General features: G+C 41.5%; 1 protein-coding gene and 1 long non-coding RNA gene across 2 annotated transcripts in view; both read left to right on the top strand.

Moving 5' to 3' along the window:
* The window catches only part of LOC121854956 (origin recognition complex subunit 3-like), a 30,671-nt gene extending 25,495 nt beyond the window's left edge, over positions 1-5,176 (top strand). The window contains exons 13-14 of the mRNA XM_042349775.1: positions 2,752-2,815; positions 5,138-5,176. Coding sequence (XP_042205709.1) covers positions 2,752-2,815; positions 5,138-5,176 — 103 coding nt within the window. The remainder of the gene's footprint in view (positions 1-2,751; positions 2,816-5,137) is intronic.
* A 330-nt stretch (positions 5,177-5,506) lies between these two features.
* On the top strand, positions 5,507-10,775 carry LOC121857176. The gene is made up of 3 exons (XR_006087123.1): positions 5,507-5,566; positions 9,137-9,268; positions 10,691-10,775. It is a non-coding gene; the product is annotated as an uncharacterized LOC121857176 (long non-coding RNA).
* The last annotated feature ends 5,288 nt before the right edge of the window (positions 10,776-16,063 follow it).

Raw genomic sequence — 16,063 nt, 5'->3', positions numbered from 1 at the left:
GGGAGTGAATACACTGATTTATTACATGTTATTGATAATTTTTACAATGGTTGGGACTGGGCTGTTCTTATAGCGATCAGTTCGTGCACGTATGGGCTGGATGCGGTTGTGGTGTCGAACAGCAATTCTCGGACAGGGGATCTCAGGTGGTAGTAGGGGCCGGTGTCGGGGATGGTGTAGAAGCTTTTTACCAAATTTGCAGATGAGGCCGTGGTGATGGTCAGTGAGAGTCGAAAGGGTCAGTGTGTTGAGCGCTTCTTGATATGTGGAGTAGGAAGGGGAGAGAATAATCTTGCATGCCCTCTTTTGCACTTTTTCTAGGTGTTTACATTGTGTGGCATTTAGGGAGGAAGACCAGGTAGGGGAGGCATAGGTGAGCTTGGGAAGTATGAATGTTGTGTAAACACTGAGGAGCTCGGGTGCAGGAACTCCGAAGGACTTGAGTCAGCGGAGGAGGTGGAGACGGAACTGGAGGATTTGATAACTTCACTGACGTGTGGTTTCCAATTTAGTTTGTTGTCTATGGTGACGCCGAGGAGCTTCGTGGAATCTACAACCTGGAGTGTGTTCGGACCTAGGGTAATGGAAGGAGGTGGGACAATGTCGGAGGAGAGGTTGATGTGCATAACCATTGTCTTGGTATGGTTGATGGTGACATGGTTGTTGGTGGCCCAGTTTTGGAGACTGTTCAATAAATCCTGAAGGGCGGTATAGTTGGGAGCGGAATTGTTGACGCTGATCCCAATGGTGGAGCCGTCGACATATTTCCAGCGAGCAGGGGTTTATAGCCGCCCGCCACTCAGCCTCCAGGAGACGTCTTAGCCACTCCATCTCTTTTATTCTGGTGATCTTTGTATATTAATTCCTCGAATGTTAAATATTTCAGCTGTTTTACCTTTTGTATTTTATTTATTTATTTTTTTTTGTTTTTTATTCACTTTATGAATATTGATACGGCGAAATATTTCTGGTAGAGGGTGATAAAGTCAGTAGGGGTGTGTGTGTGTGTGTGTGTATAAGGTGTGTGTGTGTGTGTGTGTGTATATGTGTGTGTGTGTGTGTGTGTGTGTGTATGTGTGTGTGTGTAGAGTGTGTGTGTGTGTGTCTGTGGTATGAGTCGCGTGTGAGGTAAATATCTTTGTTACTTTAGTATGTTCCAGAAAACTGCACAGTTCTGCGTATTATATCAATTTGCTCTCTCTCTGTAATGGTTTGTCTGTTTGTCTGTCTGTCTGTCTTAGGGACCTTGGAGTATATCAGGTTCTTGTCGTGTTTGGATTCTCAGCCCAGACCCGACGGAGGAAGACTCGTGTGTCACTGACCATTGAAATTAAATCCTGCCACACTTTTTTGTGGCTATTGTTGTTGTATTTGTTGTTGTTGTTGTTTCTGCTGTTGCTGTTGCTGTTGTTGTTGTTGTTGTTGATGTCTTCCCTTGTTTTAGCTGTTGTTTTTATATATTGTTTTCCTCTCTTAGGTGCTCATGGTATGTAGACATAATACCAGCTTCTGTGTATATGTACGTGTGTGTGTTTTTGTGTGCATTTATTTAGGTTTATGTATACTTGTAACTGCTTTATGTGCGTCTTTATCTGGAATGTGTGTGTGTGTGTGTGTGTGTGTGTGTGTGTGTCACCACTTATCACACACGTCATCTCGGACCAAATTTTTTTTACAGGTGAAAGTTTCCTGGATAAGTAGGGGTTGAATTTTGGATTAGAGAGAGAGAGAGAGAGAGAGAGAGAGAGAGAGAGAGAGAGAGAGAGAGAGAGAGAGAGAGAGAGGTCGTATTTCCAACGTTGCTTCAGATGATAAGCCGTTATGGGTTTATGTCGCCTCGCCACCAGCCTCCAGGAGACGTCTTAGCCACTCCATCTCTTTATTCTGGTGATTCTTTGTATAATATTAATTCCTCGAATGTTAAATATTTCAGCTGTTTTACCTTTGTATTTTATTTATTTATTTATTTTTTGTTTTTTATTCACTTTAAGGAATATTGATACGGCGAAATATTTCTGGTAGAGGGTGATAAAGTCAGGGGGTAGAGGAAGGAAAAAAATAGGTTTGGTTATTTTAATTCCGCTAGCAGTTCTATACTTGACTCTGAGACTAACTCACTTACTGACGGAGAAATACTCTTGTCACTAACTCACTGACTGTCACAGACTGCTTAATTCACTTACTTTGACCTTAGAATAAATTGATCAAAATATCCTGAATGATTCCTTCACTGGCGGAGAGAAACAAGTTCTACAGTGGCACAACACACAGGTAACTGGCACTTGTGTCTCTGTGACCTTGGAAGAATATTGATGCTCCAGACAGGACAAGAATCACTTCAGCATCCACAAGGGAGAGCACCAGAGTCCACAACACATGGTCGCTGTTTCGTAATACTCGACTGAACAAAACCAACAGCATTTTGGTCATCACAGTGGAGGAGGTACAGATAAAAACATGGAGGCTTCAATAGACTTTTTTTAACCTTCCCCACCGAGCTGTAAACTGATTACTGCCTCATCAATCAAGCACAACCCGGCGTGCTTGACAAACTCTCCATCACCTTCTCAAACACCGCGGGAAGGAGATGACGAAAAAAAAAAAAAGTCCTATTGCATATCACATTTCCCGCGGGGGATCTCCTCGTCAGCTGCCGTAAGCCTCCTTAACAAGGCTGAAAATACCCTCACGCTGTAAGCAAGTTGTGTCCTTATGAGGGTACTACATAGTGCCTAGTGTGGTGTGTTCCAGACGACGCTACACCCCCATGTTGGCCAGGAGCAACGTCGAGCGTCTTCTGCCAGCTGATGATCACGTGTGGGTGTTGTTGTTTAGTCCCCAACACGCTCAGACTTGTTGACTCTCACAGCCAATGAGAGTAAGCCGCTCAGGGAGGAAAGGTTTTGTGGGACTGTAATGGGTGTTTTGTCGGCTCCTAAGGGAATTTATTTACATGTCTTTGAAATAAATTTTGTGGAGCCCAAGAGCGAATTTTGTGGCATCTATCTATCTATCTATCTATCTATCTATCTATCTATCTCCACTCCTCTTCCATCTATCTTCGGGGCAGATCAGAGACAAGAGACTTCTCAAGATAAGGAGATACAGTGAGAGGAAAACCCTTGAAACACTTAGTACACAACACACAGTCACTCCCCCCGCCTCTCACCTTGTCTCAGCATTATACCTGAACTACACCTTTAATATACAACGCTTAGTATTAATTCATCGTATACACTGTGAGGCGTGAAGACCTTAGGGATTAGTTTAAGCTGACGGGAGGAGGGAGGAGGGAGGAGGGGCTTTAAGATGTGATTCTCTGATAGCCTGAGTGAGGGTGGTGGAGGCGTGTTGTCAAGGGAACTAGTGGTAATAGGCCAATTTTGAGAGTGGCCTATGTGAGAGTGGCCATTGTGAGAGTGGCCATTGGGAGAGTGGCCATTGTGAGAGTGGCCATTGGGAGAGTGGCCATTGTGAGTCTGGGCCATTACCTGTTACCGTGGCGTTATGTAAGGTGGTGTGAGGGCGTCGACTGTTCCCTGCCACCATGTCTTGCGATGTTTTCACCAATCTACAAGGTCAGAGGTTAAAGTCACAATCCCAGAAAAGAAAATGCACCAATTTGACTCAGGTTGGTACACCCGCCAACACTGCCAGTCGTCTTAAACTGTCGTACGGCATAAAGGAGAACTTTTCAGGGAGACTCAGATCAAAAATACAGTGTTCATTGGGCGAGTACAGGTGATAGCTTCCTGTATTATCTGGCTCTTGTAAATAGACATAGACTCTTCAATCCCTCTGTAGCCAATATACTCCCTTTAGCTTCCTGTGTGTATCCTCCCAAAGCCTCTCATTCCCCCAGGTAATTTACACTTCAAACATATTTCCTGCCCTGACGATGCTCTGTTTCACCTCCTTAAACTTCCTTTGTTGGGGGTGAGCACGCTAGAGGGGGGAGGTGGGGGGTAGGGTGAAAAGGGGGATGATATGTTGGCTTTAACTGTAGTCGTGAAAGTTTAATTTGATAATAGGGTAATGTATTTTTTTTTTTTTTTTTTATTTATTTGTTTATTGTTTGCAGGGTTTTTTCTTCTCTCATTTATTCATTTATTATATATTTTTATTCGTCTCTTATTTTTCTCTTTTTTAATTTTTCTTTTTTTTTTACTTTAGTTATTATTTATTTTATTTATTTATTTATTTATTTAAGAAAAAAAATAAACCAACCCCCAAAAAGAAAGCAAAACCTGATGATCTTTATTCTCTTTTGTGGATAAATCTTTCTCTCTCCTTTCAAAAATACCAAAAGAAAATGTTTTAAGATTTTGTTTTAAGGATTTTGTTCTTAGTTTACTGGAGTTTATTAAAGGAAAATTAATGCAAGAGAAAGGTAAAAGTGGCGAGAGAAAGAACGGGAAAATTAGAGAAATTAATATTGTGTTATTTTCAACTTGTTTCGGTTTGTAACTTAAGTGAGTTTCCGACTTTTTATCTAATTTTTTTTCAGTTTTTAAAAAGAAAGTTAATGAATAATAAAACTAAAAATATTCGAGAAAAAAAGACGTAGAAAGTTGAGATGGACTTTTTTACATCATGTGACCCAAAGAACCTTGACCTTTGACCTTAATATGTATATGAAGATGATCATACAGTAAACGCCACTTACGATGATCTTACCATTATCCGGGTTAGTAGTTATCACACACACACACACACACACACACACACACACACAGACAGAGCTGACTCCACCCCCCCTCCTAGACTCAACCAACGTGAATAATTAAATAGCAGGCGAGAAAGTTTATATATTTTGCTCTTAAAGTATTAAAGTTTAAAAAAGTTCAGCAATAAACTTTCAAATATTCAATGAAACACGACAAAATGCCGCTCGTGAATTCATTATATTTTACGTCTTCCAAAAATTATTATCAAAAAAGTGTGGATTATTATTATTTGTTTAAGTTATTGAAAGAGTAAAAGTAAAAATAAGGAAACACAAAACTACGAACAATGAGAGACACGGAACACTTCATCTGTGATTCTCTATCTGTGTTATCTGGTTCTGTTGTTTGATGATTCACAACTTGTTGACATAATTTTGTGTTTTACTTAATCAATTTACATTTATTTTCAGATCTTCACTTATGAGGAATATTCACGAGCTGATTCTTAATAAATCTGTAAATATGTAAATCCTGTTTGTGAATTTATTTTATATTTGTATAAATAAATAAATAAGTCAGCATACCAAATATAAATCTACATTATTCGTTAAAGAAATAAACTGTAAAAGCAACCATATTTTACAACTCATTTACGCAGCATCGTATACTAGTTAAGGCTAATATATTCACATTGGTAGAAAAACAAAAAAAAAACAATGATTTACTCTATTTTTTCTCAGTTATTTTCTTTATTGGTTTATTTATTTTTTTCACAAATGGGTTTATTTAATTATTTATGTAATCTGTTTATGTATATTTTTGTATTTCTATTTCCTTACAGATACAAATCTGAGACAGTCAACTCGACGCCGGCGGAGCTGAAGGCGCAGGACTTCCAGGTGAGAGATAATTAGTTCCCAGGTGAGAGATAGTTAGGCCCCAGGTGAGAGATAGTTAGGCCCCAGGTGAGAGATAGTTAGTCCCCAGGTGAGAGATGGTTAGTCCCCAGGTGAGAGATGGTTAGTCCCCAGGTGAGAGATAGTTAGGCCCCAGGTGAGAGATGGTTAGTCCCCAGGTGAGAGCAGGTGAGAGATAGTTAGGCCCCAGGTGAGAGATGGTTAGTCCCCAGGTGGAGATAGTTTGTTTTCAAGTGAGAGACAGATAGTTCCCAGGTGAGAGATAGATAGTTCCCAGGTGAGAGATAGATAGTTCCCAGGTGAGAGATAGATAGCTCCCAGGTGAGAAATAGATAGTTCCCAGATGAGAAATCATTAAGTATCTAGGTGATAGATAATTAATCTCCACGAGACAGATAAGAGATAATTATCTGCCAGGTCAGAGATCATTAAGGTCCAGGTGATATAATTATTTGTCAGGTAAGAGGGTTCGCTGTCAGGTGAGCTATAATGGGACTGAGATAGGCTATAATTAGCTCCTAAGTGAGACACCTGCTCACAGAAGGATCAGCTCACAGAGATACCAGCTCATTTTTTACTGTCACAAAGACGAAGTACTGTACCTCCACCCAGCCTCTCCATACTGTACACCCTCAGTAGTCATCTCCCAGACGGTGTTATGACGTGGTGGTGGTGGTGGTCGTATATAACCCATGGCTGGCGGCGGTGTGAGATGAAAATCCTTGTCGCAGGGGCGGTGGCGGCTTATTGATCTCTTCCCAGCTCAGCTTCACCACACTACCGCTTTCAAGTATATCGCTCCATTATTCTTGTTCCGTCCAATGCTACAGGTGTTGATGTTGATTGTCTCTTGTTTTCGTCTTTACAGTTGTTGATGAATACATGTCATCTAACATCTGAGTTGATCGTAAACTCTTCAGAAAATCACACAAATACTGAACACTATTTGTAGGTGCTAAGAGATGTCGGGTCTTGGGCACCTGAGACGCCCAGAAAGTTTCCAGAAAATCCATCTCGGTTTTTCGCACCTTCGTCGGCTACAGCTGTGGAAAACTTGGGTTCTTCTTTTACCCCGGCAGGTGTTGATCATCCTGCTCCTTAAAACTTCAGGTGGAGGAGATTGGTGTTGTGGATTACTGAGCCATCTTGTTGTATGAGGGAGATAAATATAAATAAACGCTTTTATGGGATATATTACGTTAGCTTAGCATAGCTTAGCAAGGCTTAGGTTAGGTTAGGTTAGCTTAGCTTAGGGTAGGATATGTTATGTTAGGTCAACATTAGGGTGTTTAATCATGAGGTAAAATAAGCTATAGCGGTTTTCTTAGTGTGATCACCTCACTGTTACGTAAACTTTTTACTGAGCAGTGGTGTTGTCGAATCCACCTCACTCCCCGTTACTTACCACTATTGGTCAGTCTACTGCCGTATTCCCCTACTCCCTCACCTCCTACCGCCCACTCACACACTCATCCATACACACCTACAGTACCTCTGGGAAATACCGCCAAAGAACCCCCGTTATCTTCTCCCCCCTCTAAAGGTTCTCAGAGTGATCACATATTCCTCGCTCTGATATATTCAACAGTACACTCCCAGCCCCACGCTCGCATTCCTCGTTATGGTGTTTAGACCGGGTCCGTATATCACCCCCCGCCCGCCCCCTTACCAGCAGACACCACCCAGCAACCTCCCCCTCACTATACCTCCATCCGGCAGAACCACTACGTCACCATACTCTACCATAACTACACGTACTGCCTACACCACATCACCTCCACACTATACACACTAACCACGTTACTACAACCAACACACTACACCATCATTACCACCGCCTTACCAATAGCACAACACCACCACCTGCACTATATGTTTACGAACTGCTTCTCTGCCGTCTTTTAAGCCCTGAACGTCATTGGCTGCCCCCCAACCACCACTAAATACATCCCCGTTACCGGTGTGCAATATTCCTATTATTACAACCAACATTACCTGACGGGATAATTCCATAGTCGTAAAGGCACCTGGAAGCACACGCGGGTGGCACTACAGCGAGAACTTCCACGAACATGTAACTGCAGCCACTCACGCTTATCATCACAATATTTGTTTTACCCTCTTGGCATGTAAACACAAGAGGACCCTCACGCCATGGTGGTCCGACTGAATATCTAGTGTTGTGTTTACATGTACAGAAGCTCGTCGTTCATAGGTTGTCCTTTGACTTACCATGACAAAAATTGTAGCGCTGGAGTACAGTAAGTAGCGAGTGTTTAAGGATTACGAGATATATGGCTCCTAATCTTTGCTTATTCTTGGATCTCTAGAAACCCGAGGAGACGATATATGATAATAATAATAATCATAATAATAATAATTAATAATAAAACACCTACTGTAGTGTATTTCCCCAGGTGTCGGCTTCATCTTGTTCCCGGACTCAGAAACAATAACAAAATGTTTTTATTTCCTGTACGGAGACAACTCAGCTCAAGTTTGTAGTTATTTTCCGGATTCCACTAAACCATCCCAGCTAAGTTTCTGGCTTATCCTATCTTCTCGCGGATGACAGACAGCTAAAACTTTCACTACTCTTGAATTTACCAACAGTTAAAAGCTTTCTCGTCATCTCAACGCTGCGCAGTAACCAAACAAAGCTAGAGCTCTATGTTATACCCGGGTCATACAAAACTATTGTTATTCCCAGGTCATACAAAACTAAAGCTCTTGTTATTCCCAGGTCATACAAGACTAAAACTCTTGTTATTCCCACGTTATACAAAGATCTTGTTATTCCTGAGTCAAAGCGGCCTTCAGCCCTTCTTATTTCCGGGTCATATAGAGCTAAACCCCTTTATTATACCCGGGTCACACAAAAGTAAACCTCTCGGTCCATTACAATACTGATATACATTTCTATGAGCTTCTGGTGAGAGACAACAGCCAAAGCCTGGTGTTGTGGCCGCGGTGCTCGACGTAAGAGTGTCACCCGCGACACTAATGGTAAGTCAACAGCTGAAGGCGAGTGTGCGTGTCTGGCCCTGCTGGTCGGTACTCAGGAGGACATCACGCTGACCTGCCAACATCTCTCTCACACACACACACACACACACACACACACACACACACACACACGTCATTATCTTATTACAGTACCTGTTCGACGTGTGGTAACCCTGATAAACACGGGTGTATCGTATCAACACCTATCAAAATATATGACAGGATAGAGGCCAATCAACAGTTAACTCATTAATTCACACCTGTATGAAAAAGGTGACCAATTACCCTCTCAAATGTAAACAAATGCCCAATTACATTGTCACGAATAAAAAATTAACAATTAAACCCTCAGGAGTGAACAAGTGACTAATGAAACCCTCATGTAAGAACAGGTGATTAACTAGCCCCTGAGGTGCCAGCAAGAACCCAATTTGATCGTCAGGTACAAACAGGTGACTAATTAAACCTCCAGGTATAGACAAGTGACTAATTCAACCCTTAAATATGTACAGGTGACTAATTAACCCCACACTTGTGCTTGTGCAGGTGTGCATTACGATCATCGAGGCGAGACAGCTGGCGGGGCTCAACATGGACCCCGTGGTGTGTGTGCAGGTGGGCGACCAGAAGAAGTACACCTCGGTCAAGGAATCCACCAACTGTCCCTATTACAACGAGGTGAGGAGAGAGAGAGAGAGAGAGAGGTAAGGGTCGGAAAGGGGTGGAAGGGAGGGAGGGTAGGAGGTGAGGGAGGAAGGAGGGGTGGACGGACGCATGAGGAAAGTAGGAAAGAAGGGCGGTGGCAGAGAGGTAGAGAAGGAGAAGAGGGGAGGGGGGGGTGGAAAGGATAAAGAGAGCAAGACGTTTATATTTGTGAAAAATCTGCCAACTGCCTCTACTACTATAATGAGGAAAGGGGAGAGGGAGAGAAGGGTAAAAAGGGAGAGGGAGGGAGGAAGAGAGAGAAGGGTGGATAAGAGAAGGGAGGAGAGAGACAAAAAGAATGGAAGGAGAGAAGTAGGGAGAGGAAGATGAATGTTACGAAGAAAGAGAGACAGAGAGAGAGAGAGAAATGACGCTGGAAGGATGAAGAGACAGGAAAGTAGTTGTGAAGAAAGAAGGGAAGAAGGAGGGAGAAAAACAGAAAATAATTAAAGGGGGGAGAAAATGAAGGATAGAAGAAGAAAGGAAGAAAGAAAGTAAAGAAGGATAAATAAAGAAAACCTCCTTGTTGACTTTTGCTCCACAATATCTTACCAGAAAAGAATAAGTAAGTCACCCCTCACTGCTCTCCCCCCCATCCCCAGCTCCTGCACCATGAGGTACAGGATAAAGTGACTCCTGGTGGACAATACCTGCCAGGAGTTCCTAAGTCGAGGATTGGTAAGAGATTTGTACTGGAACTTGAATTTTCACAGAAACAATTGCTTACATTTTTACTCTTTCTCGTAACACGGGATTAAAAATATAGCAGTTAGTATTGTATATATTCATTACAGCACATTACACTTTAGTACATTCATTTTTAGTGACTGTAACACCACAATACAGTATAGTATAGTACATTCAGTGATTAGGAATATGTTTAAATGACCATAGGTTTTTTTTTTGGTGATTCAGATTATTTTTATAGCATTACAGCACAACACCCGCCGACACCCCACTTAACACACACGGTCAGCAATGAACATACCTGTGTCTTATATTGTTCTAATTACATTTATTACTTTACCTTCACATCACAACAACACTGAGTAAATTAACCTCCGTGTTCATTACCTCATTACCTTATTTCTATTGGTTATTAAGCCCGTTACAGTAACATTAGAGCTGATTGTTCAGGATACAAATACAACACATGATACTTCCCTCGTACACTACTGGAGAGTGTCAGCGTCATCTGGTGAAGGCGAAGAAGTGCAATTGTCTGCTTCAAACTTAGTTAAATTATCAAGAGTCCCCGTCGACTCCTACTCTGCGTGTGTGTGTGTGTGTGTGTGTGTGTGTATGTGTGTGTGTGTCTGTGTGTGTGTGTGTGTGTGTATGTGTGTGTGTTTTCTCACTAAGTCTAATATGTATTCTCTTGACTCTCTCCCTCAGTACTTCGTGTTCGATTTCCACATGGCGCCAGCGATGCTCTTCGATAAGATCATTACTCTCACGGTAAGTTGAAGCTTGGTGTCCTGAGTTACTTTGAGTTACAAGGTTTTGGAGTGAGTTACAGGGTGTTGGAGTGAGTTACAGGGTGTTGGAGTGAGTTACAGGGTGTTGGAGTGAGTTACAAGGTGTTGGAGTGAGTTACAGGGTGTTGAAGTGAGTTACGGGGTGTTGGAGTGAGTTACAGGGTGTTGGAGTGAGTTACAGGGTGTTGGAGTGAGTTACAAGGTGTTGAAGTGAGTTACGGGGTGTTGGAGTGAATTACAGGGTGTTGGAGTGAATTACAAAATTATTGAGATGGCAAAAAATATATCAAAACAAACATGAAGAAAAATACAAGGTGTCAGGGTTAGGTTGGTACCCCTGACGTCTGCCCACCTATGACGTAAATCCCCTCAGAAGAAAATGTTGTAAGAGTCGTTCATAGATGGCGACACTGTTCCTTTGTTTTTGTTTTTGTTTTGTTTTTGTTATTTTTTCATTCAAGGAAAGTCAACACAGTCGCATATATTCAGCTGATAATTAAACGCTGATGGTAACCCTCTTAAGATAGTAGAGATGCTAAGAGTTTTGTGTCTCATTCTGTAGAGAAGTATATGACTGTGTGGTCTTAATGCCTTTACTGTTTATCCTTGAGAGTTAAGAGGTGACATCATCATAGTAGTAGTAGTAGTAGTAGTAGTAGTAGTAGTAAGTAGTAGAATAAGTACAGTATTGTTGAAAAGATTAGGAAGGAGAAAAAGAGTAGTAATTCGTCGTTGTTACTACACAAATCATAAAGTAATAGAATAAAACATTAACTTCAGCTCAGTTTCTGTTATACGATAATAATTACTTCAGCAGGACTCGGGTTGACAATAATATTAACCCCTGGTAGTAATTAGTATTATTATAATTTTTTTTTTTGCTATCACGGTGTAGGACAGAGTGGCGTTCAAGATAGGAATCATAATACTATAACTTAATGCGTTCTTACTTGACACATGACTATTAATTCCGTGTTATAGGATAGGTATTGATCAGTATCCCGGCAGGAAGGTGTCGAGAAAATATTACCAAGGTTGAACTCTTTATGTCAGGGATTATTCAGTGTTTATGATTCACAGTCACCAATGTAATCAGAGTCCAATGATTCACAGTCACCAATGTAATCAGAGTTCAATGATTCACAGTCACCAATGTTTTCAGAGTCCAATGATTCACAGTCACCAATGTAATCAGAGTTCAATGATTCACAGTCACCAATGTTTTCAGAGTCCAATGATTCACAGTCACCAATGTAATCAGAGTTCAATGATTCACAGTCACCAATGTTTTCAGAGTCCAATGATTCACAGTCACCAATGTAATCAGAGTCCAATGATTCACAGTCAGAGGTGTATGATTATTTGCTATTGTCTAAAAAAAAGTTATCTTGGGGTCTATTGGGTAGAAGGACATGTCAATATTTACTCTGAGAACGACAATTACCTGGTTAAGAAAGATACCAACTAGAATCATTAGACCGAGTGTATTGAGGTACAGTATGTTATATTGAGATGGAAAATGGATATTGTTCTTTGTTATATTTAAGAACAAGAGGGAATGTGTTTTGTTCTTTGTATTTTGTGGTTATGTTCTTCCCGTTTATTGTCTGTTCTTTTGTGTTCTTCATTATTTTTAGCGTTACTTTGTTTATTATCATTTGTGACTTTTTTTGTTGTTTTAGATTATCTCTCTCTCTCTCTCTCTCTCTCTCTCTCTCTCTCTCCTTTTCACTCCTTCCCTCCTTGCACCCCCTCCTCCTCGCTTCCCTCCCTCCCCTTCCCTCCTCCTACCCCTCCCTCCCTCCATCCCACCCTCCCCCCCAACTTGTCTCCCTGCCTGATCGTAACGCATGTACCGACAAATCTCCCAGGCTTTGCTACAATGCTGGGCTCAGTAACAAAATACCCTGTGGGGCGTCTTGCATACTCCTTGAGCCCAAGAGACGCCGCTTGGCCAGTCGAGTGTTTATGTCAGGTGGATAGAATTCAGTTTTATCATCATTATTTTTTATTATTTATATTATTTTTTTACTAAATTATGGGCCAATATGGTTATGGGGAGATGTCTATATTGTGGTCAATTTGGAAGAGAATGAAGGACAGAAATAGATTTCATTTCAACGTTCCAATCAGTCCCAGATCCGACGGGTCCATTATTGGAACCTGATTCATGACTGTAAATCTGTGTGTGTGTGTGTGTGTGTGTGTGCGTCTGTGTGTGTGTGTGTGTGTGTGTGTGTGCGTCTGTGTGTGTGTGTGTGTGATCTGTTTATGGTGTGGAATACATGGGAATAATACAAACAGACACGCATATGTATAAACAAGTATAATTATATACTTAAAAGTTGTGTAAACCAATACAAATTCATTCTCGCATATGTAAACACACACACACACACACACACACACCAGCCTCCACCAGTGTATTCAGTTGTCAATAACAGGAGCCGTCGTACACAAGGGGGGTGGGGTGGATATACGTAATGTGAAATGGAAAGTTGGAAAAGCATAAAATCGCAGATGGCCGACGGTGGCTGTGTGTGTGTGTGTGTGTGTGTGTGAGTGTGTGTGTGAGTGTGTGTGTGTGTACAGATTGATATACCACACTGATATACCCTGAACACAAGACCAATAATATGTGACTTAACGATACATGTTTACAGTCTTAAAGTCTTAACTACAGGTCGTGAATTCCGCCTCTAAGTGATTATTAACATTTACCTTTAATACCCCTAAGGACCCGTGACGTGTTGATAGAAGTTAATAGTGTGTATATTAATAAACTTTACTTTATATACATACAGGATAATACAGTAAACTTAAGTAGTGTTATGTACTGTAAATTTGTAATCTCTGTAACTGTACCTCTCCCATCGATGTTAAATTACCTAGTTGATCTAAAATGAAGTGAAAATGTGAACTAATCTCAGTATGAATATTAATAGCCAATAGTAATAGAATATTTTATGGTTTAAGCTAGTTCATGTTACAGAAAACGAGATTAGAATATTATTAATAGTTGTAAAATTTGATGTGATTTTTTTTTTTAGTTTTTTTTTTTACATCGGATTTTTACTGTTTTAAATTACTGAGGCCGAGAAAAACTATTGTTGCATTGGGGGAAAAAAACGGTATATTTATTATACACTGGGAAATATAATACCAAAACATATTAAATTAGACTAATCTTAGCTAATTTAAGACTAATTATCACTAACCTTAACTAACTTATGATTCTGTTAGATTAATTATATCAAATTCTAACTAATACTAATCTTGTCTAACCTAATCTATGCCTCCACGTCCATGCAGCCTCTACAGTCTACGAAATCTAATTTATCAAGAACAAAAAGAGATAAACATTAGGACAGACACACATTAAACTAACCTAATTTGTCCTAACCTAACCACATCAACCATTATAATACCCTGGGATGAATCTTCTCTCTCTCTCTCTCTCTCTCTCTCTCTCTCTCTCGTTCACTCAAGCCCCGGCCAGTTTTTCCTACCTTGGTCACGTGTGTTTTTCGATTTTTTTCCTGGTATAGAGACAAGGATATACTTATACTACGTGGAACTGAAGTGTGTGTGTGTGTGTGTGTGTGTGTGTGTGTGTGTGTGTGTGTGCTAGATAACTCAGGCGGCTGCCGGTAAACTTGAACTGGTCGAGAGAACTTTTAATAGCGCTATCATAGAAGTCAATTTTCTTCGTGAATTCCTATGTGAAAAGTTTTATACGTTTGGGAATTTAAATCATGCCGAGGATAGAATGTTTCACTGCACACACACACACACACACACACACACACACACACACACACACACACACACACACACACACACACACACACACACACACACACACACATGGGAAGGTGGCATAGTGGTCTGAAGCCTCGAACTAGTGATCCCAATAACAATGGTTCGAGTCTAGGGAGAGGAATTCTATAATATATATAATACTATTTGTATACTGTATATATATATGTCCTCTCTATATATAATAATCTATATGTGGTTAGCTATAGATATGTTAGCGTGTAAAGGAGAGAAGAAAACAGATCTTTGTGTCTCTCTATGGGTCACTGTCTCTATGGGTCACTGTCTCTGTGTTTCACTCTCTCTGTGGGTCACTGTCTCCGTGGGTCACTGTCTCTGTGTTTCACTCTCTCTGTGGGTCACTGCCTCTCGCCCGCCTGATCCGGGAAATTCGTGGAGACACAACCTGCCAAGATTTAGCGTCAGTATCCGGTGAAGAGGAGCCAGGAAGGGGAAGAGAGGGAGGGAGAGGGAAAAGACGGAGGGAGAAGAAAGAGAGGGAGGGAGAGGAAAGAGAGGGAGGGAGAGGAAAGAGAGGGAGGGAGAGGAATGGACGGGAGAGGAAATGAAGGAGCAAGGAGAGAGAGGAGAGGAAAGAAAGGAAAGCAAGGGTGAAGAAGGGAGAAGGGAAGGAGTCAGGGAGGGAGAAGGTAAAGGGAGAAAAGGAGGGAGTGAATGAGGGAGGGAGCATAGAAAGAAGAGAGAGAGAGGGAGGGGGGGGGAATAGCTTGGTTAACTTATTTCGACACACCACATCACACCATACCACACCATATTACACCACACCACACCACACCACAACACACCACACCACAACACACCTCCCCCAGCTGGCCCTCGCTTCCATTACCAAACACACACACACACACACACTGAGGAAGAATTTAGAATTGTACTCCCTATCTAGTACCTAAATCCTTTGTGTGTGTGTGTGTGTGTGTGTGTGTGTGTGTGTGTGTGTGTGTCTTTCTCTTTATACCCCGCCACGACTTACAAGGCCTAGGAGAGGGGGTTCAATTCAGTATAGTGTCACTCCCACCCGTCTGTCTGTCCGTGTACACAAAAGGTGGATATTTCTCGGGCATTTCTTGGCCGATGGTACTGTGGGACTTGACTCTCTGTGAATTATTTGGGGAAAGGGTGGCTACTGGGGTTAACTTTTAGCATTTAGTTTACTTTCTGAATGATAAACTTTTTTGTGTGTGTGAGTGATGTGTACAGCTGCACCGAGGGAGAGTGGCAGGATGTTAGAGCTCTCTCTCTCTCTCTCTCTCTCTCTCTCTTTTTCTTTCTCTCTCTCTAGCGTTCGTAGAGGACCATTGAAGGTCTTCTTTATAGGACCATTGTGTCGAATGATGAAGATATATGTGTGTGTGAGATTAGTGGCAGTCCAGGGCACGGCGCTACTGGTGGTGGTGGTGGTGGTGGTGGTAGTGGTGGTGGTTATTGTTGTTGATGTAGTGGTGGTGGT

This window comes from Homarus americanus, unplaced genomic scaffold, assembly GCF_018991925.1.
Source record: "Homarus americanus isolate GMGI-L3 unplaced genomic scaffold, GMGI_Hamer_2.0 scaffold1024, whole genome shotgun sequence".
Taxonomy (NCBI): Eukaryota; Metazoa; Arthropoda; class Malacostraca; order Decapoda; family Nephropidae; genus Homarus; species Homarus americanus.
Note: the sequence above shows the minus strand (reverse complement) of the source record. Positions and strands in the feature narration are given on the sequence as shown.